This window comes from Patagioenas fasciata, chromosome 18 (assembly GCF_037038585.1).
Source record: "Patagioenas fasciata isolate bPatFas1 chromosome 18, bPatFas1.hap1, whole genome shotgun sequence".
Classification (NCBI taxonomy): domain Eukaryota; kingdom Metazoa; phylum Chordata; class Aves; order Columbiformes; family Columbidae; genus Patagioenas; species Patagioenas fasciata.
The window spans coordinates 5,254,159-5,278,937 of record NC_092537.1 but is presented as its reverse complement, the minus strand read 5'-3'; the positions used below and the strand labels follow the sequence as shown (position 1 = coordinate 5,278,937).

At 51.3% G+C, this 24,779-nt stretch overlaps 2 protein-coding genes and 1 long non-coding RNA gene across 9 annotated transcripts in view; 1 reads left to right on the top strand and 2 right to left on the bottom strand.

Annotated features, from left to right (window-relative positions):
• Positions 1 to 645: 645 nt before the first annotated feature.
• LOC136109702 (radical S-adenosyl methionine domain-containing protein 1, mitochondrial) lies at positions 646 to 12,241 on the bottom strand. Of its 5 annotated transcripts, none has more exons than XM_071816617.1 (23): positions 12,039 to 12,241; positions 11,462 to 11,595; positions 11,178 to 11,382; positions 10,733 to 11,098; positions 10,580 to 10,643; positions 10,357 to 10,504; positions 10,226 to 10,280; positions 10,059 to 10,107; positions 9,835 to 9,922; positions 9,621 to 9,724; positions 9,368 to 9,547; positions 8,239 to 8,360; positions 7,243 to 7,343; positions 6,479 to 6,590; positions 5,914 to 6,103; positions 5,205 to 5,392; positions 4,492 to 4,638; positions 4,023 to 4,307; positions 3,076 to 3,197; positions 2,227 to 2,342; positions 1,639 to 1,760; positions 1,272 to 1,448; positions 646 to 798 (listed from the first exon to the last, which is right to left on the bottom strand). In XM_071816617.1, exons 1-23 carry the CDS (start codon positions 12,201 to 12,203, stop codon positions 721 to 723), a joined length of 3,318 nt encoding a protein of 1,105 aa, XP_071672718.1. In that variant the 5' UTR covers positions 12,204 to 12,241; the 3' UTR covers positions 646 to 720. The 5 variants fall into 5 exon arrangements, 3 of the variants coding, with proteins under 3 accessions (XP_071672718.1, XP_071672717.1, XP_071672719.1); XM_071816616.1 differs by having other exon boundaries at positions 1,639 to 1,763; positions 12,039 to 12,239; XR_011741832.1 differs by lacking the exons at positions 646 to 798; positions 1,272 to 1,448; positions 1,639 to 1,760; ... (5 more) ...; positions 5,914 to 6,103; positions 6,479 to 6,590 and having other exon boundaries at positions 7,245 to 7,343; positions 8,974 to 9,547; positions 12,039 to 12,218.
• LOC136109625 (uncharacterized) lies at positions 12,232 to 14,047 on the top strand. The gene is made up of 3 exons (XR_010652527.2): positions 12,232 to 12,844; positions 13,082 to 13,150; positions 13,573 to 14,047. It is a non-coding gene; the product is annotated as an uncharacterized lncRNA (long non-coding RNA).
• A 402-nt stretch (positions 14,048 to 14,449) lies between these two features.
• Positions 14,450 to 24,779, bottom strand: part of ACSF2 (acyl-CoA synthetase family member 2) — a 32,092-nt gene continuing 21,762 nt past the window's right edge. The window contains exons 11-16 of one of the 3 annotated variants that reach the window (XM_065852656.2): positions 17,078 to 17,185; positions 16,828 to 16,979; positions 16,348 to 16,489; positions 14,980 to 15,090; positions 14,733 to 14,801; positions 14,450 to 14,648 (exon numbers count right to left, since the gene is read on the bottom strand). In XM_065852656.2, the coding sequence (XP_065708728.1) occupies positions 14,598 to 14,648; positions 14,733 to 14,801; positions 14,980 to 15,090; positions 16,348 to 16,489; positions 16,828 to 16,979; positions 17,078 to 17,185 (633 nt within the window). In that variant the 3' untranslated portion in view covers positions 14,450 to 14,597. Of the gene's footprint in view, positions 14,649 to 14,732; positions 15,140 to 16,347; positions 16,490 to 16,827; positions 16,980 to 17,077; positions 17,186 to 24,779 lie in introns of all 3 variants that reach the window. The other 2 variants (XR_011741834.1, XM_065852655.2) reach the window with 2 other exon arrangements.

The window sequence follows — 24,779 nt, the reverse complement described above, 5'->3', positions numbered from 1 at the left end:
CACATATATAATGACAGGGTGGCTCTAACACAAGGCCTTACCACACTCACAATATTTTCAGTGTGAATGTCACTCATTTTAATTCAAGAGTGATCAGCGTTGGAAGGAAGCAAGTAAGAGTTGGTTCAGAACAGGGCATGGGTACTTTGAACTGGATGGCAAGAGATGGCAATATAAGCACATGAAGTAAACTCCTGGGGCGAAACCAGGCGGGGTGGCACATCCCTTGGGATAACACGTTTTCACAGAAACGCCTCCAAGAAACCGGGAGAAGCCGTCAAGAAGTGGATTAAAAATGGGATGGATTTTTTAAAGTTACTGTCCTGGTCCTTGGGTTCATGACTATAAGGGACACTCTGCTCCCTGAACTGCTAGCCAAGCAAAACCGAGAAACAGAGAATAAGACACATCTCATGTTGACTGGCGCTTTTAAATTCTTCTTCCTCAGCAGAAATGCCAGTATTTTCTAGTCCTAACGGTTTCTGAGGCTGTGATATTTCTTGCCTCGACTCTTCTTGGCAAGCAATCATCCGTAGCAGTAACAGATGATCCAGCAATAGTCTCACATCACAGAATGTCAGAAAAGAGGCAGCCCAGTATTTGTAATCAGAGCATCACTTCAGAAAGAAGAATCTCCACTCGATCTGCATAAATATAGCTATTTATTTATTTTTTTAAAAGTAAGTCTATTTTCATTATAAAGGGCTTCACACTCCCACTTTAGGGCACCTTTTTTGTCTCTAGATCCTCAAATAAAGAAACCATTTTGATCACCATTGACCGCAGCAGCCCATAAACCTGCAGCAGAAATTAACAGAAGTTATTTGCAGTGAAAAGATGTGACGAAATCCTGATGATGAGACTGACAGAGAGATGGTTTCTCATGCACATTAACATACGGGCACGCACAGAGCCATATAAAAGTGGCTGCCTGTTAACAGCACTTAGCTCTAGTAATAACTTCTCTGGTTATGAAGTGTGTTTAACATCATCCAAGATACAATTAATTCTGCTGAGCCCTCAAGAGTCCGCAAGCATGCTAAAGACATCCCAGATAGAAAAAGCCATCACATGGCTATGTGATAGCTGGTTACGTTAACAGATTCCAGGCTGGAATAAAAGATATCTTACCTTGTCTTTCTCACTTACCTTCCTACAGAATTATGGACATCTGTTTGTCTGTTTTCTGAGTTTAACACAATGCTCCAATATAAACTTACAAGCAAAGGATAAAACCAAGAAACACAGATATAAGCTCTGGTCAGACTCACGTGAACATAAAGTTTTTCCTGGTATGTCCCAAACAAAACAGGGTCAATCTGCGCATGAGAAGGTTCTCTCTTTGTAGTTAGAGCTTCCAGAGACTGAGCTTCCACTCTCCCATCCTGTGACGAAATGGAAGATTTCTGCCTTTTCTCATCTTTTAACTTTCTGCTGTTTGGCTGTTCCTATTCAGGGACAGACAAAAAGAAAAGCATCATAGGTCAGAACACCCTTCAGGTTGTTGCAAGATGCACCTCCCAAAAGTAGAGCCTCTTTCATGGGGCTGGAAAAGCAGCTCAAACTTGGGATACACAACCTCAGAATGGATCACACTGTCCCCAAAACTTGGGTTTCAACAGGCACCCCAAGACATACCTCTTTCTCCTTCCTTGCTGCCTTTGTTGTTCTTTTTTTGGCTTCTTTATCCTTACCACCAACTGATGGCTTCTTAGTCATTATTTTGTCTTCCTTTCCTTCTTTTATAGATAGCCTTGGTTCTACTACAAAAGAGAGAATCTCAGTTACCCAAAAGCAACATTTTCACATCCAGAAAAAGCCCACTCTACTCGCACAATGGAAATATATTACTTTTGCAATGTATTTTCCTCTTTTTATTAATATGAACTGTACTGCACTGAAAAACAATACCTTGGAGAGTACTTTGGAATGAACGGGTCTCAAATGCGTTCCAGAACAAACCCGTAAAACAGCTAACAGTGAATTAGGGTTTTCTAGGTTAGTCTGTGTGACTACCATGGCTACACCTAGCTAAATTAAAAGGCTTATTTGTGTGATGTTTTTTTAATGACACCAAATGACAGATGACAATTAGTATCACACAATCTGCCATTTTTTCTGATGCATTTTCTTGTAAAAGCTTTGAATTTCAGTTGAAATTCAGCACATTTTGTGGATGTCCAACAGTCCACAGAAACCAGTCGCTGTGCTAAATCTACCATTTACCTGTTTCCTCTGGAACAGTATCTGCATAGGTGTTATTCTCAGGCAAGCCAAGCAGGGATCTCAGCCTCATAGAATGACTCACCAGACCATCAATGGTTTCACGCCACAGCTGGAGACTGAGAAAAGTATAAGAATCAGAAAGGGGACAGTCCCGCAATTGCCATCTTGTTTTATTTAGTGCCCTGGAGTGAAGGTGCCTTACAGCTGAGGGGTGCTCTGTCCAACTAAGTCAATAAAATAGCACCCACCATCTAAAAATCTGTGCAGAAGAATGCTGAACTACCTTCTTCATGTTTGAGTGCTCTGAGGTCTCACTGTTGGCAAATCAAGGGGCTCATATGGACACATAAATATTACAGTGAAACTAGAGCTCCTGCTCTTCAACCTGACACGTTAGTAAATCACCATCGACCTGCTGTGTCTTTCCCAAGAGAAACCTGCATCCTTCTAATTTATAAGCAACTAGAAGCTGTTGATATGTTTAAAGTCTGAAAGTGTGAGCAAAAAACAGAGAGGCTATATGAGGGAGGATACAGTGAGTAAAAGGGTACAGAAAATTATCCAAAGGTTTCATAAATACAGACTGGAATAATCTTGCCAGAAATAATATTGTTACTCCCCAAAACTACACTGATTTAATATTCTAAACTTATCTCCAGGAAAAAAAACCCACAAATTTTGGGTCGTAGACAACAGCTACAATTAAACTATAAAAAAATAGAGCGTAAAGACAACTTATAGACCTCATATAATTATCCGCACTCTGAATCACCACACTTGCAACAAAGATTGCTACAACTGTTGATCGCACAATGCATTTACAAGCTTTATCTTGCAAAGGTAACGCACCAGATGTGATAGAAAAGGTCTGACTGAACTGGCCTCTGTGGAACACGCAGCTCCAGCACTGCCTGGTTGAGCTGGGCCAGCGCTGCTTCTCGCTGCTCCTCCTTGGGGATTGACTTTATAGCCTGATAAGAGAGAAAACACAGGGTCCATAGAGCGCTGCTTCTCAGTCTTCATTCCCAGTCCGTGGAATCTGAGCTCAACAAAACACAAACACGGCTCTCTTCCTGCAAACCAGTCTGAAATCAGGCTGTACTGGGCACTTATGCACCCAGATGTGGCTTCTTGTATGGCTGGGATTTGGTCACGGTGCACACACAGCCCAAGATCTGGGGAGCAATCCTAGATCCCCCAGTTAGATTGACAGTGAACCCTTTTGCAGCTTCACAGGTGTGCTGGAGAACCGGGATTCTAGCGAGGTAGAAGGCCCCGAAGATTAGTTATAAAAGCACCAGAGAGATTTCCAAGAAAGCACTACAGAAAAACTGTGCTAACTGTGCTAACCACTCTTGCTTTAATCTAGGGAGGTCTGTACTTTATCCATAGCCTGTTGGGAGTGCCCCTTGGTGCTCTGACAAATAGGAAGGACTCTCCATGGAAAGGAGCCCCTGGGGAAGCCATAGGAGGCTGCAGGATTAGCCTGCCCCCCGCATTCAGTCCTGGGATGACAGAAAGCTAATGAGGGAAAACTTCAAAATATCTGACATTGCATGGTTGTCTTCTTCACACAACAGCCCTCAAAGTCTCTCTTGGGAATCTCTTCACAAGAGTGCTGAGGGTGTGGTCTGCAGAGCTGAAGCACTTTTCTGCAATACACATCATGAATCATCTCTAACAGCGCACTGGAAGCGGATCTTTGGGTGGGCTCACACTGGGGTAGGCCAGGCTATTTGTAGGGAAATGAAAACACCATCAGCTTATCACAGCACTAAAGAGAATAGGGTGATCACCTGCTTAAAGTCCTCGATGGAAAGGTTCCATCCTGAGGGGCCTGGTTCTTCCTGTTCCACATTTGCCATTTGACTTGGAGACTCCACTAGCGTGCTCTTCCAACCTGAGGCCTCTGTGACGCTGCTCTGAGCAGAGAGAACGCCTGAGGAATTCTCCTGGCACCACAGGTCCTCCACACTACTTGTCTGGCCCAAGGACACTTTCTCCCAAAAGGCTGAAGGAACAGTCATGTGCTTTCTCCACAGTTCATGCAGCTGCTGTACAACTCTATGATGATAATGCAACTGTGATAACAGGGAAAAGGCAAATAGTGAAATGAGCTGTGCCTGTCCTCTACAAACCTAATTGTTAAAGGCAGCGTGGCAGACTGTGCCAGCCTCCAGAAACTCCGGGATGCACCAGCCCCATGGATCTTCCCTCCCTCCTATAATATTTCACTTGTGTAGCCCATCAAATAGCAAGCATCACCTTGGGATTCTTCCGCTGGAACAACTCTTCCTCCGTGATGTAGGCATCCACAGGAGACGGGGTGCGCTCTGGGGTGCGAATTTGGGCAGGAAGTTTCTTCAGAATCTCTTTTACTATAGCAGCTCTCACTCGGGCAGCCAGGTCACTCTGAGGCACCACAACAAGAAAAACACATGTGAGTCCCTGTTCCAAATAGGGACACACAAACAAATTCACACACATGCTAGTAAATCACAATGTATACGTTATATAGTGGTACAAGAACAACTGCAAACCCCACTGAGCGGAGCTATACTTGCAACAGCTTTTCAAATAAACCCTACAAATACTCCCCCAAACTACCCTTTTCAAAGCTTACTGTAATTTTCAATTTATACCTCAACTGATATCATAATGTACAACATAACCCATCCCCACTAAGTAATTAATGAATTCATTATCAGCAGAAAATTCATTCTTTAGAGGACCAGTGTGAACAGTTTAAGAGACACAATCATGTCTTTATTAACAACATTACAATAGACTGCAGAGTTCTTCCATTTTAGTTAGCAAACCTGCTCAAGTATGCACAGATGTGCTGTAAATAAATAATCATCTTGCTCCCAGCCCTAATTGCATAGCAATAAAAATACCATGTCATCCACTCCCACCCTTATCCTGAATTTGCATATTAAGTTCAAAGCTCACAGTTACCCAGTTACATGCTTGGTTACCTCCAGTTTCTCTCTGAGGTCAGCCAGTTTATCCTCATACACAGCAATTCCCCAAAGGGTCACCTGCAGCAGAGCTCCTCCTAATAACAGAGGATGTGTCCTAAATTCCCAGGACTCGCTGAAAATGCCTGCACTCTCTGACTTGAAAATAAAGACAAACTGCCTAGTTTCTCCAGGCAAAATTACACCTGAAAAAAAAGAGAGAAAATGCATTGGTCTGCAAGAAGCCACCTGGTTAACTTGACCCTTTTCCAACACCATCCCAAGTGTCCTCATTTCTGTATGAGACTCTTTCCCCATAGCTTAGCTGGGTATCACACTTCAGCTATTTTTCTCCTTCCAGATTTACTCCCAGTCACGATGTTATCAAACTGGTGTTACTTCCACAGCACGCTCCTTTTACAGCAAGCTCAGTATTCTCTCTAGCAAATTATGCCCCATTTGCCACCAGAAAATGATTCACTCCTCAATATTCCACTCATTTACATGCAGAGTAGGAACAACCTCCTTTCCTTTAAGTCTCAGAAAAGGGATCTGCCTCGCACACCTCTTTTGGTGTGAGTCAGCTTTGATGCCCAGGGTGACTTCCTAAGGACAATCACCCAACAGGTTTGTTCTGCCATTAGTCAGATTCCGCATCTCATATAACTCCTGAATACCTGCTATCTGGTCCCTGTACAAAGGTCTCAGACATCAGCAGCTCCCGTACCTGATCTGGTATCAAAGTAAAACCACGGTAACCTCCTCCATTTGGTTTCTCTGGAGGGAATTTTCTGGGGCAGCCTCAGCCAGTCGTACCAGATGGCAGTTGTGCCATCATTGCTCACTGTCAGGGAGCTTTCGGCTCTCTCACCAGCCAAAGCCTCAAAGTTGAGCCTGGCAGCGATGCCAACTTCATTCTGCAAGAGGAAAAGACAAAGATAACAATTTCTACTCTATCTGGCAGGATTTAATCCTGCCTGAAGTCATACAACACAAGGGGTTGAGCCTTGGTAGAACTTCTAAGGCAGGTCCAATGAAGTGGCCATTATCATAGAATCACAGAATAGTTTGGGTTGGAAGGGACCTTGAGAGAGAGCCTGGGAATCTGAGCTTCGCACCACAGACAGAGCAACCCCTTCTGTTTCTAGATCTATCCAGAGCAAATATAGGGATAATCTATCATACCCAAAATAAATCCCTCATTCTCTGGCCTGGGAGTGACACTCGTACAGCTGTGACTTGGGAACTCAAGCAGACTTAGCTTGACTAAACAACAAAAAGCGTACAATTACCCTGCGAGAAGTAGTGCCATCGATCCAACGAGCAGGCTGGCCACAGAAAACTAAAGACGGACCCCGTACGGCTTCTGGAACCACATCAGGATACCCCTTCAGGGTGTCACTGCTACAGAAAACAAGAGCCAGAGTTTTCGCTGAGTGAAATTCACGTTCAGATACGAGAGAACCAGGGTTGATTCACGAGACCCTACAAGAAATAATCCCAACTAATGTTTTTGCACGGTCTTCTCTTTAGGGACAGAGTCCTGCAGGTGTGGCAAACTCCAGCTACCTACTAAACACCACCAAGGAGGACAGGACAGCCAGAATGTTAAAGAATTATAGCTACCTAAGGAAGGCTGAGGGTACATGACTGAGTAAGGAGAAGCCCTCAGGTTGTGCTCATTACAGATGGACAGGACAGTGAAAAAAGGCAAATTAATGATGGAAGTGGAGGGCTGGAAAAAGACAACCAGATGGAGGTAATTCAGAGCAGAACCCCAGCCCTGCCTATGGTGAATTTTGGAGCCAGAGGGAAGACTGGAAGAAGGGCTTAAAAAAACCCACTTTTCTCTGATTCTTGCTCCTTCAGCAGAAGGCCCCAAGGCACAAAGGAACTGCTTGATTCCTAAATCTGGTGCTTATAATACTAGAATATGCCTTTTATTGTGCTCTAGTGGAGACTCCTCTCCATTCTGCATAAGAACAGCTAAGGATACCCTTACACACTGGTGGTGCATGCCCAAAATTCTTTATTTCTGCCATGAAGAAAAACTTACAGGATCTCAGACTCTTCAGAAGAGGTAGAACATGGAAGAGGCTCTGCTGAGAGAGAAGCAAAAGGCTGCCCTTTACCGATCACCTCCAGTCCATCCAGATCCTGGACATACAGAAAAATGACCAATTCACGCTTTCTCTTTTTATATAGAAAGGAGTTAAAATACCAGTCAAATGTGCCAACTAAGTCAAGTACAGGCAAAGCTGAAATATCTTGCTCCTACAATGGTTTTTAGAGGTATCCAATGAATGTTCAACAGACACAGGAAGGAACCAATTCTGGGTCTCCCAAGAATCCCTGACCACTACATTTCGCGCTACAAATGACACAGGGCTGGGAAAAGTCTCCTTCACACTTGTTCCTGGAATTCTGCCAGCATCATGGGGAAGGTGTGGAGCACAGAGCTTCAGGAAATAAAGTCACAGTGCAATTAGGTACATAGTGACTCACTTTATCCTTCTGATCCTTCTAGGATAAGCAGAGAAGTCGTATCAGTACAGGCAGCTCCTTTCCTAAGAGGCACATTACACAACTGAGCAGACACCAGCTAAGTGACTGTCTTACTCTTCTGGACTCCACTTTATCACCAGGGCAGGGAAAAAAAAGTTTTAAATCACTTTCCCAGTAGTTTCCTGCTGTGTCATTTTGTGTCCAATGCTTCCACTCACACATTTCAACCCAAGTTTTGGAAGAAGTGCTGTGATAGTTACTAAACACCTTACACCTCTTCTTACACCTAAGTTGGAAATATAATTCTGATGAGGCAGACAACTTATCCTTCCATTTGAAAAGATTGTGTAAGGATCAAAAATCATTTACTTCTAGCAACCAAACCTGATGATCTGACAAGTCACGAAAAACAGGACAGACAAAAATGGAAGGAGAATTGAACTCCCACAGTGGGTTTTGCTTGAAGTAAATAGGCAGCATCCTCTGTTAAACACACTAAAGAAGAGTGTCACTTAAGGTAGCCATTTCTATCAATAAAAATACATACTTTCTTGAAGTCCTCCACATTAATTGCAAGTGCCTGGATGTCATCTCCTTGCAGAACACATGGAACGGGCTCAGGCTCTTCTATGATTGTCGAGGACTGTTTACATACCTTGTCCTTCTTGTCTGAAAAAGACACAGAGACCTTCTCTTGAGTTCGACAAGGAAACACCACCTTCCTCTTTTCAGCCCGGTTATTAATTTCCAGCTAAGCCATGTTTTGTTTCTTTTGCTTAAGGTTGCACAGAACAATTAAATTCAGTATCTCTTGTAACTGGAAAAAATCAAACTCTGAGAAGCTACAAGGACCAAAGTGAATCACTAGGATTCAACTGTCTCATGCTTTATTCTAGATGAGAGACAACGGATGAGATAAACACACCCTGTGCTTTCCACAGGTAGAAAAAAAACCTGGCAACTTTCCTGCTCCAGCTGCAAGCACAAGCGTCCCCACACAGCCACTCTGAGCTCACCAGGCACAACTCAGCTACAGACAGCGAGCCGCTGGGTTTTCAGAAGCTCCTAAATAATAAAACAGCTCTTAAATAGCAAAACCCCTGCAGAACCGGCAGCCAGAATAGCCCCACCAGGGACTTGCATCTCCCTTTACCCATAACCTGCAAGTCCCTTCAGCTGGGACTGGTTCCCTGACACATGTGGAGAATATAAAATAATGACAAATGGGGAGGTCACTGCATGTGGAAGGGACTGTTCATGGTGGGTTCAGACTCGGGCTCACCGGGGATCCCCAGGCCGCGCTGAGGGCACAAGTGAGGCCCGGCCGCCGCTGCGCCGCCCGCACCCCACATCGGGCCGTACCGGTGGGGGCGGTGGCGGGCCGGGGGTCCCGCCAGGCCGGGTCCGGACCCGGGCCCCCTCCGCGCCGCTGCATCCCGCTAGGCCGTTGCGCGGCGGTCGCCATGGCAACGCCGCCCGTTGTACGCATGTGCTGGCTGTTGTCGTTCCCCCCCGTTCCTCCACCTGCGCGTGCGCAATGCGGCCGCGGCCCAGTGGTGCCCGGGCGGCCCGCTTTTCCCGGCGAGCAGTTCCGGCGTTCGGGCGTCGCTGTCTCCCAACACCTCGTTCAGCCAGCACATAGCTCTCGCTTTTTATTCCCCACAGCCACCGCTTACAACTCCCGCGGCCCCGCCACCGTCCCTGTCCCCCGTCGGGCTCCTCCTCGGGGCCCCGCCGCCCGGTGCAGCTCCCCGACCCGGGGCGGCTGGCGGGCCCAGCGGCGCTGCAGCTGGCAGAGCAGGTCGGGCAGGAGGGAGTCCAGCAGGGCCAGGCCCCGCGCCGAGCACCGCAGGCCGCTGGGGAAGATGCGGCGGTTGAGCCCCGGCACTGCAGGGGAGCCCCGGTCACCACGGCCCCCCCGGCGCTCACCTGCCGTCCAGGAGCAGCCAGCCCTGCTGCTGGAGATCCTGCGCCTCCCCCGGCTCCCCGAACACGGCCTGCAGGCTGAGCTGGGGGGAGAAGTGCCCCCAGCGCTGCGCCCAAGGTGCAGAGAGGGTCATTAGCGCTGGTTCATTAGCAGAGGTTCGTTAGCTGGGTCGATGCAGGGTTACAGAATCCCAGAATGTCAGGGATTGGAAGGGACCTGGAAAGCTCATCCAGTGCAATCCCCCCATGGAGCAGGAGCACCCAGCTGAGGTTCCACAGGAAGGTGTCCAGGCGGGTTTGAATGTCTGCAGAGAAGGAGACTCCACAACCTCCCTGGGCAGCCTGGGCCAGGCTCTGCCACCCTCACCATGAAGAACTTTCTTCTCATACTTAAGTGGAACTTTCTGTGTTGCGGTTTGTACCCATTACCCCTTGTCTTACCATTGCTTGTCACCGAGAAGAGCCTGGCTCCATCCTCATGACACTCACCCTTTACATATTTATAACCACTAATGAGGTCACCCCTCAGTCTCCTCCAAACTAAAGAGACCCAGCTCCCTCAGCCTTTCCTCATAAGGAAGATGAAAGTGCCTTGGGTGGTTCCTCACCTCGTGTGTAATGCCCTCATCCGTGCGCAGTCCCAGGGCGAGCAGCTCCTCCAGCCTGCAGGCACATGGCGAGCGGTGGGGCAGCAGGGCAGGGGACGGGGTACAGGGTTGGGGGACCCCCCCGTACTCACTGCTCCAGGGGGCTCAGCACCACCCGCCTCCGAGTGCCATGGCCCTGACTCCGCACCTCCCGCATCCAGGCATCGGGCTCCAGCGTCTGGACACGAGCCTCCCGGCTGCCGCCGCCCTCGCCCCGCGGCACAAACCGCCCATGCGCCCCTGCAGTGGTGGGGTGGGGGGTGATGGGGTGCAGGGGACACAGCCAGGCACAATTACCCTGTCACCCCGGCTTACCTGGCCCCACGCCGATGTACTGCTCAGCCCGCCAGTACGAAAGGTTGTGGGTGCTGAGGGCGCCCTGCGGGAGAGTGTTGCGTGGGGTGAGAGGGGCTGAGCCTGCCTGGGGGGTGATGTGGCATGGGGGACACGGCATGGGGAGCACCCCACCTTCCTTGCAAAATTGGAGACCTCATAGTGCCTGAAGCCAGCAGACACCAGCATGGCACGGGCGGTTTGGTACATGTCGGCCAGCAGGTCCTGGGGGGGAGCGGGCAGGGTGCCCCCCCAGACCTGCGCCGCCAGCGCCGTGCCCCGCTCCAGCGTCAGCTGGTACAGGGAGATGTGGTCATCGCAGAGCCTCAGCGCTGCTGCCAGCCCCCGTGCCCAGGCGTCCTGGCTCTGCCCCGGCAGCCCGAAGAGGAGGTCGATGGAGGTTCGGCCAGGGAAGAGTCCCCGCGCTGCCTCCACAGCCCCCCGTGCCTCCGCCGCCGTGTGCTCCCGGCCCAGCAGCCGCAGCTCAGCATCATCCAGCGACTGCAGAGGGAGCAGGATGGCAGTGGGAGGCACAGGGGGCCACAAGGGCTGGGATGGGACCAGGGAGAGCCCCTCTCACCTGGACGCCGATGGAAAGGCGGTTGATGCCTACCTCCCTGAAGCCGGCGAGGCGTGCAGGGCTCGTGGAACTGGGGTTGGCCTCCAGCGTCACCTCGGCACCCACGGGGAGGTAGGCAGCCCTCGCCACAGCCTCCAGCACCGCTGCGATGGTGCGGGGGCTGGCCAGGCTGGGGGTGCCACCGCCGAAGAAGACAGAGGTGACACTGTAGGGCAGATGGTGGGGAGGATGCGGGTGGGTGCCGAATGGCCCTGCACTCCCCCTGCATCCCCCCGCGCACCCACCTCTGCACCTGGCTGAGGCGGAGTAGGGTACGTGCCTCTTGCACCAGGCAGGCACGCACAGCCGCCTCGTCCACCGTCGGCACCACGTACTTGTTGAAGTTGCAGTAGGAGCAGCGCTTGCGGCAGTAGGGCCACTGCGGGCACAGGGTGGCATGGGGGACCACTGTACCCCCACCCCTACACGCACCCCACTTTGGGGGGAAGGGGAACTGCCCCAGCCCCATGCACAGGCCCCAGCGCTCCCCACCTGCCCCAGGGCATGAGGCGCACACCCTGTAGATGCCATCTTTCATGTGCAGAGCTTGGGGACCCCCTCAGCACCACCCACACATGCATGGCAGGGGGACTCCACGTGTGCCCCATGATTTGTGTAAGGCTGGGCTGCCCCCCTCGTGTAGAAGCCCCAGGATCTCACACTCGCCCCCAAGCTGTGTGCAAACTCTGGGGTCCCACGTGTGAAATCCCCAGGGTCCCTCCCCCATATGTGCAAGCCCAGGGTCTCCATGCACCCCCCCCCGTGTGCAACCCCAGGATCCCCGTGCACCGCCTGTGTGCAAGCTCGGTGTCCCCCGCTCACGTGCACGTAGAGCGCGGCTGTGGCGGGGGCGGCCGGTTCCGGGACCGGTTCCGGGGCCGCTCCCGAGCCAGGACCCGTTCCCGGACCCCGTCCCGGGCCGCCCCCGCCGGGCCGCGCCGCAGCGATCGCCGCCGCCGCCACCGGACGCCACCCCCGTGTCGCCATCGGGCCCCGCGGGCTGAGGCACCGCCCCGGGGCGGCACCGAGCCCCGGCCACCCCCCCGCGGTAGTACTGGGGTGCCGGGGCGCCGAAGGGGAGGTGGAGGGCTGCAGAGGGGGATGCCAGCCCGGGATGTCGGGACTGATGTCGCTCCTGGTGCCGTCCCGGGCACACGGTCCTGATGTGGCTCGGGCATCCCGGGACCTGCCCCCGCATCCCCCGCTGCCCCTCGGGGACTGGAGAGGGGTTTTCCAGCTAAGAGGTTGCTCAGCGCTTCTGAGAGCAGACCCGTGGCAAGTCTACCCACAGAGTTGTGCAAACCCAGTGCCGACAGTTCCAGGCGTTATATTTTTCATAATTTGTGCTATTAATAACTTGGAGAAGTGAGAAATGCCTATGACAAAGGCTGTGGGCACAGATTCCTGTTTCCAGGCCAGAAGTGGGTAGTCTGGAGTAACCCATCCCTGACGTAACCCTCCCACCTTGGGAAGAGCCCCCGGCTGCCAGGATTTTCCGAGCTGACACCCAGCACTATAAGAGCGGGATGGAGGTGCAGGAAAGGGCAGAAGCCCTGGAGCCTACCCACAGCCCCACAGACACCGAGGCCACACTGCCAGCCACGAGGGTCAACCCTTCCTCCCTTCCTGTGAGTATTTGCAGACCAGACTGCACTGCCCCAGGGGGCTGGGACAGCCATGGGACATCTCAGGAGGTGTCCAGGCCGGTGAGGGCTGGATGTACCCCAGGGAACGGGATGGGGATGGCAGGGAAAGCTCTGGGGCAGAAAAAGCTTCCTGGGACAGATCTCCAGGGAGCAGGGGTGGGGTGAGGGGGCCTGTACCTCCATATTTTGGCTGTGACCGGTGCACCTTGTGTTTCTCAGGAGCATGTCTACCCCTGGAAGCCAGAGCCGACTTCACTTTTGCTAATTATCAGCAAACCCCCCATCATGGTGAGTACACGGGGCCCTTGTGGACTGTACAGGGGCTGTGCAGAGGGTAGAATTATCAAACAGGAACCAGAGAAGCTTCGCTCACTGCAAACCTGTCCCACACCTAGGTTAGTGCTGCGGGAAGCCAAGGAAGGTGAAAAGTCCTTCCGTAGACATCAGACCTAGAGGTCTGCTGTGTCCCCAGGGCCATTGGGTAATGCAGGTGACAGTTTCTCCTTGGGAAGGGGAGTGTATAAGAACCTTAAAACCAGGGAGGAGACCTGAGTTTTGCTTGCACACATCCCACTTACTCTGGGGTGGGCAGAGGTGAAGCTGGTGGAACACCAGCCCCACAAACAGTTTGGGAACAGTGGAGCAACTTGCTGGAGAGACACCATAGGGAAAGAGTCTGACACGACCCATCCCATTTGGTTTTCTTTCAGAAAGCAGGTACGAACCGTGGGTGTCTTGTCCACGGGGTCTGCTTCCATGGGTAGAACCCACCATCCAGCTGGGAGATCCAGGACCGAGACCTTGCTGACATTTCACCTCTCTCCCCATTTCACCATTTCCCCCAACCTGCCCGAGGAAGCCCCAGCACAGAGGTGGTGGTCCAGCCACTAGCTCTGCTGGGGAAGGAAGAAGGAAGGAGAGAGTTGGGATGTTGGCAAGAATTGTGAGCAACGTCATCTGCTTCCCAGCTGCGGTGGGACACTTCTGCCGGCGAGGAAGAGGAGCTCTGCTCTTCCCCTTCTCGGCGTAGTGTTTCATGGTTGGGAGGTACCAAATAACTCCCGTAAAATGCTGTCGTGGGTATGCTCTGCTTCACACTGCTGCTGGGACAGGAACTTTGGTATTTATGCAAAATCCTTACTTTCTGTCTTGTCCAAAACTACAAAATAAACTCCACCATGTCTACCTTGGAGAAGTTTCTTTGGGGCTCAGAAGGCTCAGGGGAGGTGTGGGAAAATCTGGCAAGACTTTCTAGCTAGCAAAGTCTCATTCCCTAAAGCCCATGCCCTTCATTTCAAGTTCATCAGCTGTGTTATATGATCTAGGAGTCTCAGCAACACCCAAGCAGAGAAGGATTCACTTACCTTGGGAAGCCAGGCCAGACTATTGTGACTTAAAATACCAGTAAAATATCTACCAGCGTCTGTTCAGGCCTGCAAAGTCCTCTGAAATGGCTGCAGCCAAATTGCTCAGGGATGCAAGATTTAAAAACCTTTATAAGGCCTTTCAGTAACAGGAGAGGACTCCAGAAATAAGCATCCCTTCCTCCCACCGCAGTATTTCTATTGGCAAAGAAACAAACCCAACTGGGAAAAAGAGGCACTCTGTTTTATTAATGAAAAGTGCCATCAGCCTGATGTCAGGGAGAGAAGGTCTCCACTGCGCAGCCCAAGGCACAAGTGAAAAGGAGACTCAAAGCTGACTGAAGCAGGGCTGATTTACCCCCTTCCCAAGCTCAGAGCTGAAGGTGCTTCTCCATCTGCTCCCTCAACTTGTATTTCTGAATCTGGAATAAAGCACAAAGAGAAGGGGGAGAGACTCAGACAGGAGACAGGACAGGAGGCTCCTGCCCTGCTCCAGCCCCTCTTACCTTGCCCGAGATGGTGAGCGGGTACTGAGCCACAAAGACGATGTACCGCGGGATCTTGAAATGGGAGATCTGGGAAGAGAAAGACAACTGCTGCCCAACCTGCTGGGAACACGTATCTTGCCCAGCTGGTGGTACCCGAGCCAGGGCTGGGTCCCCAGTTGCTGTAAATCCTGCATTTTCCTCTACACACCCCCAGCAACTGCTGGGTGGGCTGGTCCAGTGGGGAACTGAGGACTGGGAGACCCACCTTCCCTTTGCAGAAAGCTTTAATCTCCTCCTCGGTGCAGTCCTGCCCAGCACGCACTCGGATGCAGGCGCAGACCTCTTCTCCCATCCGTGAATCCTTCACACCAACCACCTGGTTGTGACAGAAGGATGGTGTGACCCCTGGGGACATCCCTCTCCTCCTGGAAAAACAGTGCGAGCCCTGACCTGTATCATGGGATGCTGGAGTCATGGCATGGGGCTGTGTAAAGGCAGCTTGAGCTGCTCAATCATCCCACCAGTGCTTTCTAAATGACATGAAGCCCTCATGGAAGGACTTCTCAATCATTTCCTGGAGGAAAGGTGGCAGAACAGGCTGCACATACGGACACCAGCACTTTTCCTCAGTTCTGCAAAGTCACTGGAGCGAGGGCGAAGTCAGACCAGCCAGGCGGCAGCTCACCAAGGGTGTTTTATAATTTGGACTTGTTGTTCCTCTGCTTCCCCCAAAAATGGGGCAACACATTCCACAACCAATAGGGAGGCTTAGGAGGCTGCTGCAAGTGCTTTGACATCTCCAGATGAAACAGCGGGAGAGGGATGAAGTTGAATTAAAGGATTATTCGAAACTCTTCTAACGGCAGCTCCCAGCAGATCGCTGCCTGTGACACCAGGAGATGGGCTTTCCAAGCCTGATCTGTCTCTAAAGTTTGCTCACACTATTTCACAAGAGTCTACTGTCATTCCCCGCCTTGAACCGGTATCTCAAAATCCTAGAGACACGTCAATCCTTTTGAGTCCAGGGCAGTGACATAAAGCCCCAGAAACTACATAAACAGGGCTGGTTTGCAACCCATCTGCACCAGGACTGTTCCAAGAAGATGCTCGCCTGGCACAGGCACAGCGCTGGCTAAATAACTGGTTTATTTATGGGGAGACCCGCCTGGCACGAAACCTGGAGGAGAACAATCCCAGCAGATTGGGAGCAGCTGCTCAATGCTGCAAATCATCACTGTCTTGTGAAGGGGTGAAACTGAATCTCACTCCTCATCTCCGCAGACTCGTTGGAGGAGTCTTTTTGGAATTAGGAGTTTAGTAACTAGTTATCAGTAAAAACTGTCCTTCTGGACTGCTTTCCAGGTAGGAATTTCAGATGGAGCTATGAAAGTGGACAGGCAGTTTAAAAACTGAAGAAAGACAGTCAGTACAGATGTGAAGCTGGTGCATGAGGGGTTTGTTGAACCAATGTACCCCTGCCAGGAGCTCTGCCTGCCCCTTCCATATCGTGAGCCTTTCCCTCCTGCTCACCAACCAATATTACACAAAAAGAGACACGGAAAACAGAGGAGAACACCCATATCCCAAACAGCAGTCCCAGCACCTTTGTGTACACGTTTCCATCGCTGCTCACCTGGACCTCCTCCACCTTGGGATGGGTGTGGAGAAACTGCTCAATTTCTGCTGGGTAGATGTTCTCTCCTCCCCGGATAATCATGTCCTTGCAACGGCCTATAATTCTGCAGTAGCCATGTTCATCCAGGGTGGCGATGTCCCTGCAAGACCCCACACTCCTGTCCCATCCCTGCTGGGTGGAAGGACGGCTGATGCTCCACAACAGCTGGGTCTGGAGGCCAGGTCAGAGTAACCAGAGGGCAGTGGCTGAGATGCCACCACATGAAGGAGATCAAAGAGCTCCTGCTACAGCACCCACACAAACATCAGGGCTTGGGGGAGGTGATTCCTGCCACTGCCATGTCACCCCACAGCCCCTCCATCGCACCAGACTGTCTCCATCTCCAGGGGCACTTGGCACCAAGGGCTCTGTGCTAAAAGCTACTCTGGTTTCACAGACAGCTCAGAGTGGGAGGAAAAGGGCTGTTTCCAGACTCACCCTGTCTTGTACCACCTCTCAGCACTGATCACTTCGCTCGTCTTGCTGGGGTCATCCCAGTAGCCCAGCATGACGCAGTAGCCACGGATCTGAAGCTCCCCAGGAGTGTTCAGAGGAACAAGCTTCCCTGTTTCTGGATCCTCAATTTTTGCCTGCAGTTCAAGAGGAGAAGGGCTTAGGATGGCATGCCCCAACTCCGGCAGCAGACAGGTAGGATGGGCCAGGATCTGCTTGGGAGGGTCATGGTCACCTCTGTGTTGGGCAAGATGCATCCCACCGTCTCGGTTCTCTTGGCAATGCTGTCATCAGGAAATCCCATGAAGGTGACTGGGCTGTTTTCTGTGGTCCCGTAGGCAATCTGCAAACACAAGAGGAAAAACATGCCTCAAGGGAAAAGGGACAGGAGAACTCTGGACACAAGCAGGATGAAGCTAGTGATGAGCACAGGGGAGATCAGGGTGGGAAGAGGATATTGTCACAGGTCACTCAGGCCACAGGCAAGTATTCTGCTCTCCAGACACTCCTGCCAGAGAGTCCTGGAGAGACAGGAACTAAACCATCGCTGCATCTGCCCGCCATGGCCTTCCTCACCCCCATCACTATGCTCCAGATGCTCACAACACTCTGGCCGTCATGTGCTTTTAGACACCTCAACTATTTTTCTTGGAGGACCCCAGCATTCACCTTCCTCTTTTTTAAGCTACATATCCCCAAACCCTGACCTGTTGGCTCCCTACCATCTCTCCCAGATGCTGCTCTCACCTCGGTGCTCTTACAGCACTCAGGGTGCTGAGTTCACCTCCTACAGATCAGAACACATCAGACATCGCTTTGGAAAAACCCTGGAGCCAGCAGCTCCTGCGGCAGCCCACGTGTCCCGCAGCACAGCCGCTTGCTCCAGACCCTTTTGTGCAGCCATCAGCTCCCGTAACCTTCCTGAAGGCATCACGAGGCTGCACAGCACTCGGCGTTTACAGACCAAAAGCCTCACAGCAGGACAAAAGCTTCTCGCTGCTAAACCTCCCTCACCACTAATCCCAACGGCAAGCTCTGAGTCACCTCAGCTGAAGGTCACTTCTCCTGGGAGGAAAATTCCAGCTCTTTATGCCGAGGCAGCAGGAGCTGGGCAGGAGATGCTCCGGGCAGCACCAGTGCTGGAATAGCTGCTTCACCTCCAGCTTTGGGAGCTGTGTTCCAGTGGTGGGATATGCTGAAGCACTGCTTGGGTCTCCCTAACCCATTCAGCCTGTCGTGTCACCAGACACAGGGTTTCTCTCCCACCCATTGATGTCACCGTTGGCTGCTTTGCTGGGAGAGCACAGGCTGGGAAAGGGCTGATGCAGGAAGTGTTTGCTTCTTTCTCCTCCACATCTTCAGGCTAACATGTGAGCAGCTCTGACCCACTGCATTGCAACAGGCCCCAACCATCTTCCTACAGCCTTGGCACCCAGATCTGGGTGATGCTTTTAGTGCAAACACCCAGGTTCTATTGCTGGCTGCCAGGGCACATCTGCACTGTCAAGGCTTCTGCGTGGCACTCAACAAACTGCAGGCACTGCCCCTAAAATTCATGAGGGACTTTGCAAAGGACTGTGATGAAGCATCCTGAAAAAACATGTATATATCCTGAACAAGCTACACATAATCCTGGTGGGAGCACATGGCGCTTGCTGCCGCTCGGGTCTGCTGAAGGATCTCACGTTGGGCAGAATTTGTCATCACGGCTGATGCTCTTGTTTGATTGCACTGGGGTCAGCGTGAATCCAAGCTGGAGATTTGCAGAAACCTTCTCTGAGCCAGGGACCTGGAGGAGATCATCTCCAGGATGCTGCAGGGACCATCTGGTGCAAACTGCTCTGCTAGGAGCCCGGCAGCCTGCAGGCAGCGACTGGAAATGGGCTTCTCCAAACAAACGCAACGATTGCTTCGCAGCCAGGGTGGGAACCTGCAGTGTTTAATGCTCAGACAGGATTTTTCTCTCCCACCCACTAATACGAGTCCTGTGGCTGGATCAAATGACTGACGAGACACAAATCCAAGATCTTAAACGCTTATTAAAAATGCTAGCGCCTTTGTTTTTTTGTTTTACTCTGCTGGATGAACTGCAAGATTGGTCCCAGGATCCCAGCCAAGCCCTGGCTCAACCCTTTCTGCCTCTCTGGGTCACTCAGGCAGCTTAATTGGACCCAGCGACAGGCAGGTCCCTGGCAGGATGATGCTGCGGGTGCTGTGGCTCCCCAGGCTGCTCCAGTTGCCTGGCAGGGTGCCCTGGACACCAAGCACTGCTGGCCATGCCTTGGCTGGTGGCTTTGTACCCATAAACACCCTCACACCCTCAGTGACGGGTTTCCCAACTCAGCCCAGGGAGCAACACAGGTCATGGAATCACAGAATTGTTTGGATTGGAAGGGACCTTCCCAGCTCCCCCAGTGCCACCCCTGCCATGAGCAGGGACATCTTCACCAGCTCAGGTTGCTCAGAGCCCCATCCAGCCTGGCCTGGGATGTCTCCAGGGATGGGGCATCCACCACCTCTCCGGGCAACCAACTCTGGGTCTGAACCTCCAGCCTTCAGCCTCCTGCCCCATTGCTGCCCTTCCCAGCAACGTGCTCTGCAGCCAGACACCAGGATCTTGATGCTGACATTTCCAAGACAGTATTTCTCTCTCAGGATAGTTTTTTTTCTCCATTTGCAGGCAGAGGCGGTGCTGGAGCAAGTCCCCGTGCCAGCACTGTTCTCCTTCCCAACCCTCATCTGACACGTGGAGCATCGTCCAACGGCTCCGTCGTCAGCACAAGATGAAATGACACTTCTACAAAACCCCACATACCAATTTAAGCTTGGAGATATCCACAAAGTTTCATAGCTTTCAAGGCCCAGAGGGACACTTAACATGATCTAGCCTTGTCATCTGGTATGATTCAGTCCAGAAAACCTCACCCAGTAATTTCTGCATCAGCTCCATAATTTCCACTTGGAGCTATAATCTAATGTCAAAGCAAAGCTTTTCAGAGGCCAGGAATCCAGCAAGGACCTTGGCTTTGAGAGGAGCTATGAGAACATAGAATATAATTGACTGTAAATCCTTTTTTGACTGTGAGGACCACAAGTGACCCCAAATGCCCAGCACGCGGATCAGTCCTGCCTTCAGCAATGACAAGGACAGCTCCAAAACAAACTGCTGCCTTACTCCTACTGACAAGAGATTCGTTCTTTGTGAATCCTAAGCCTCTGTCTAAACCAGGAATAAAAAGAACATCTTAGCAGAACTGTGTTTTTTAAAGCACATTTCAAAAACATTTCCTGCTAATGCTGTTTAAACACCGGCCACTGTGGAACGGGCAAAACAGCCTGAAGACGGAAGCGTCTAAAAATTAAAAATAAAGTGAGAACAATCAGACTCCAGTCTCTTTGGTAAACATTTGGGAGGCAGACTGATCTGGTGGAGAGAGCGGGGACTCTGAAGACCCTGGGTTTTTCCCAACCGTGCCGCTTATTTACTGCATAACTTGGAACGAGTCACATGAGCTCTCTGCTCCTTGGTTTTCCCCAGTGTTCGACAGCAATAAAAACACCCACTTCCCTCTGTATTCAACTGCTGCTGAAAGGCTGTGATGAAAATGCTGGTTTCGATGCCAGCCAAATGGGGTTATACTGGGTGGGACTGGAGCAGGTCAGGGTCAAGGTCCTGGACCTGAAGGATGCTCAAGAAGGATCTTTGTGCCCCTCGTCACCACCCTCTGGTTATGCCACGCTGGAGGGTGATGGCAGGACGTGAACCGCCAAACCAAAACGGACAGAAATTGAGATTTGCTGAAGACAACATTGGCCTCAGAAAAAAGCAGCAAATTGAGCATGAAATAATAGGGATTTTGAGACTTCAAAGAAGGCGTAATGAACAACAGAAAGCAGACTGGCAACCCAGGAGATGTGCTAAGGGACCTCTAAGAGGCCCTTTGAATGCCTCTCAGTGTAACACACCGGATGGATCCAATTATCCCCAAACCCCATGCTGAGAGTTGTCTGCCTCAGACATCTCCAAAGCCAACCCCAGCCGATCTTCCCTCATTCAGCCACACTCTACCAACATCACACTGAGTTGTTCTGTCCTCTGGGAGCATGTCTCTCCTTGCTTTGGGGATGTTCCACTATCCCAAATTGTATTGGAATATTCCTGAACCTTCAGGTCAACTTTGCTAGAGAAAAAAAAACGACCAGCCAACAACTCCTGATCACATCCAGCCTATGTCACATTGAGATTTCTTTTCCTTCCCTAGCAACAGAACCATCTTTGTGTCCAAAACATCAGGACACAAACAAGCAGGTCTTGTAGGACAAACCTCCAAGGGTGGCCATCCTGTTGGCATTTCTCCCCAGCCCCCACTGCCAGACAGCCCTAGTTTGGATGGGGTTTTAGAAAGTTCCCAAAAATATCAGGTGCCCAAAGCACTGTCTTTGTGCTGTAGCAAGCCATGGCTTCACCTCAGGAGGAGACCTGCTGCAAAAGTGGTAACCCAGCTTTCCCGCGCCAAGCCTGCCGCTGAAAATTAACCTCCTGTTATTGTACCGTCAGGACAAACTGCTCCTCATGGTCTGGAGTTAAAGCTGCTTCTCTTTCTTCCAAACTGAGCAGAAGTCTTGAGGCTTGCAAATATTTCCCCAGTCTTGCCAACCAGCCCGGTGGCAACCAGCAGAGGCACGTGCAGTGGCTTGCTGGTGTATCCACAGCTTGATAAAAGATCTTCGCTATGCAATTAAATCCATCCTCCCTGCTGCTGAGTGCCAAAGCATTTAGAAAAAGTGGAATGAAAAGGAAAAAAGCAAGAAGAAACATTTAGAAACAAAGAGTCTTGCAAGGGTGGAAAACCACTGTTTTGGGGGCACCTGAGTGCTCAAAGCTACTGAAGAAGGAAACTCGGCACAGGTGACATCTCCATGGCTTTGGGGAGCTCAGCCCTCACTGAAGATGTGGCTGGACGTCCAGGATCTTGCTGCATTTTAAAATATTCTCACAGCATATCCCTACAGTTTCTGAAACCAGATACTCGCCAGGTCCTCCCCAGAAATGAGGTGGGATGTGGGATGGGGAGGTCTCACTTTGGCCAAGCATGGAAGTTGGCACCAAGTGGAGCTGATTTGCAGTGTTGGGAACAGGGACAACTCCTGGCTGGGAAGCATTTGGGAAAGTGAGAAGTCAAGCAGGGATGGGTGGTGTTCTGCAAAGGAAGAAACACCCAAGGTTCTTCAGAGAGGACAGGGGCCCTGGGCAGAGCAGGGAGCTGGGGGGATGCTCGGTGCCTCACATGGGGACACAGCAGGGCTGGGGAGGGGCAGCCAGGGCTGGGGGAGCCTCACAGAAGAGGCCAAGAGCATCATGCAGCAGCTGCTGGGATGGGACAGCTGGGGAGGGTGGGTGGACATCAACGGGGAGCCAAGCTGGCAACGCAGCACTGGGTGGAGGCCGTGCTAAAGTGGAAGAAAACCAGCGGAAGGATGGAGATGCACTCCCCACATCCCCTCCAGCTCCACTCTGCAGCAAAGGGGACACTCCAAGCACAGGGGAAAAAAGAATAGAAACAATAATTGGGGTCTGAACTCAGAGCCCCAGATGCCACTGTCACGAACTGGACACTCACACATCATGAAAACTCAGGTACTGCCTGGAAGAGGGGAGACCTTGGAGACCTTCTGGGCTCCCTGTTTCCCAAATGCTACCTGAGGGGTGCCCCATGCTTGGGACACCCCCCAGGGACACCACAGAGCTTGTACTTTCCTCCCACCCTGCTCCCAGTGCCGGGCACAGGCAGGGGCTCAGCTCTGCAAGGCTGTAAATGGGGACAGCATGTGCACCCCAGGACACCCCCCAAGCTGCCTGAGCCTTCACCTCCAGCCAAAATATCAGAAGCCTGCAACCCCAGGCCAGCTACACTGGTGCTAGTGTGCACTGATGTGCAAAAGTGGACCTGGAGCCCCTTAAAAGCTATAGAATCAGGGTGAAGCAAGCAATGGAATAGTTTAACATCGAGCTGTCTTGATAGGTCAGAATTGTTAATAGTAATAAAAACAAAGATTAAACATGGAAAAGACCATCCCAAATGTTGTATCAAAACAGCTCTGACCTGCAGCACCAAAGAAACACCCCAAATCTATATTTATACTGTTTCAAAAAGTGTATTTATTTGCTTAACCCACAATGTCTCCAAGAAGGAGAAGAGTCCAGCATCTGCAAATTACCAGGCACTGGGAATGTTCGCAGAACTGTTTATCAATTAAGAAAGAGAGGACAGCAGGATAATCCCGCCTCTTCTGCTGTGTCCTCGCAGCACCAGTCTCAGGGGACCTGTGAGGTATCGGGGGCTGGAGGGGACCCAGCTTGCTGCAGTGTCCCACCGCGGCAGAGGGAACACCAACACTGCTGCCATTGTCACCCCCAGGCTGCCAGCCACCCGCCAGCGGGACCCAGGCGAGCTTTTGAGGATGGCTGGATGTTTTTTGGACAGAACCCGGTGTGGGAAGAGCAGACCCCATCAGCGAGCAGCTCAAAACACAAACAGTCGGGAGCCCAGGGGCAAGATGCCAACCATGGTAGATGCCAACCAGCTCCTGCCACAGGAATGTGCTCACCGAGGCACAGAAATCAAAAAACATGAAGGGAAAGAACTTCCTTTTATTCCACATATGTGCCTGGAGAAATGGAGCTGAGGAGGAGACGGGAGCACCATCCTGCTGCCACCCCATCACGGAACCAAAAATGACCCAGTGTCCAGCAAACCTTTGCCACGGGCACTGGTGGGAGCTCTCAGGGCAAGGACACTGTCCCTCCTTACTCCAGCATCATGGCAGTTCCATCACAGCATCTTCCCAAGGAAGCTACAGGTCTTACCCACATCCACAGCCCACCCACTCCAGCCACAACACACACATGTCCCTGCAGGGAGGGCATCCCTGTCCCCCAAAATCTGCAGTCTTGGCCAGCAAAGAGTGGAAGAAAGGGAAATATATCCTCAGGGGAAGAAAGATGAGAAGATGGTTTGAGGTTTAGGCAGTGTAACCTCTGAAAAGGGTCTTGTTCCAGAAATAGATCTGGGTGGGATGTATTTCTGGATGGGGTTTGCAAGGCCCTCACCAGCATCTTGCTCCAATCTGAAATCTCTGCAGAAGCAGTAAGTTGGTAGCTGATATTTTTTGCAGGGTGATGGGAAAACCAGGTATCAGCCATCAGCTGCACTCGTGGAAGGAGCAGGTAGCTGCTTCACTGTCCTGCAGAAACAGGCTGGATTTTTAATCTCACCCATCAGTTGCTCTTGCAATGTATAGGTGGTACAGAACTGCAGGAATTGTTAATCAAATGATTACAAGTAAGATTAAAGTTGTTGGACATGCTCAGAGAAAAAAAAAAAAATAATCAGTGAATAGATAATGCTGTAGAGGTGATTTCTTTTTTCTTTTCTGATCACCTGGCTCCCTGTCTGAGCTTTATGAGCAGCACACGCTTGGACACTCTCAGTCCCGATCAACCTGGAGAGGCAAAGGAGGAAAACATGGATGGTTCTTCCGTCCACCTCCTCTTTTGCTGTCTCAAAGGTCCTGACCAAGACACTCAAAGGGCTACTCCAGAGGTCAAAGCACATGTGTGACCACTGTGGTACCTACTGAATCAGGCATAAACAAAAGTACTATTGTTTTGACCAAAGAGTTTTAAATACTACAGTAACTACAGTAGCAGACCCTGCAGAAGGTCCCCTCCAGCAGACGCCTGGATCTCCTGCAGCTGGAGCATCTCTGCGGAGATGAGGCAGGAGCAGCCCTTGGTGCTGAGGCGCGGTCCCAGCTGCTCGGTGCAGGGCGTTGCACCTCGGGGCTGCCAGCCCTTGGCAACCTGACATGGCCTGGTTTGCATCCAGGTCCCACGTTACATCATCGTTCATCAAACCCCATCTGCCCCTGAACCT

Bases quoted from the DNA above. Each gene is read 5' to 3' on its own strand.
- LOC136109702 (XM_071816616.1), bottom strand. From the start codon at position 12,203: ATGGCGACACGGGGGTGGCGTCCGGTGGCGGCGGCGGCGATCGCTGCG. The intron at 11,099-11,177 runs GTGAGAGGGGCT...CTCCCTCTGCAG, and splicing joins GCCTTTCCATCGGCGTCCAG to TCGCTGGATGATGCTGAGCT. The intron at 1,449-1,638 runs GTATGTCTTGGG...GTCCCTGAATAG, and splicing joins CAGCAAGGAAGGAGAAAGAG to GAACAGCCAAACAGCAGAAA.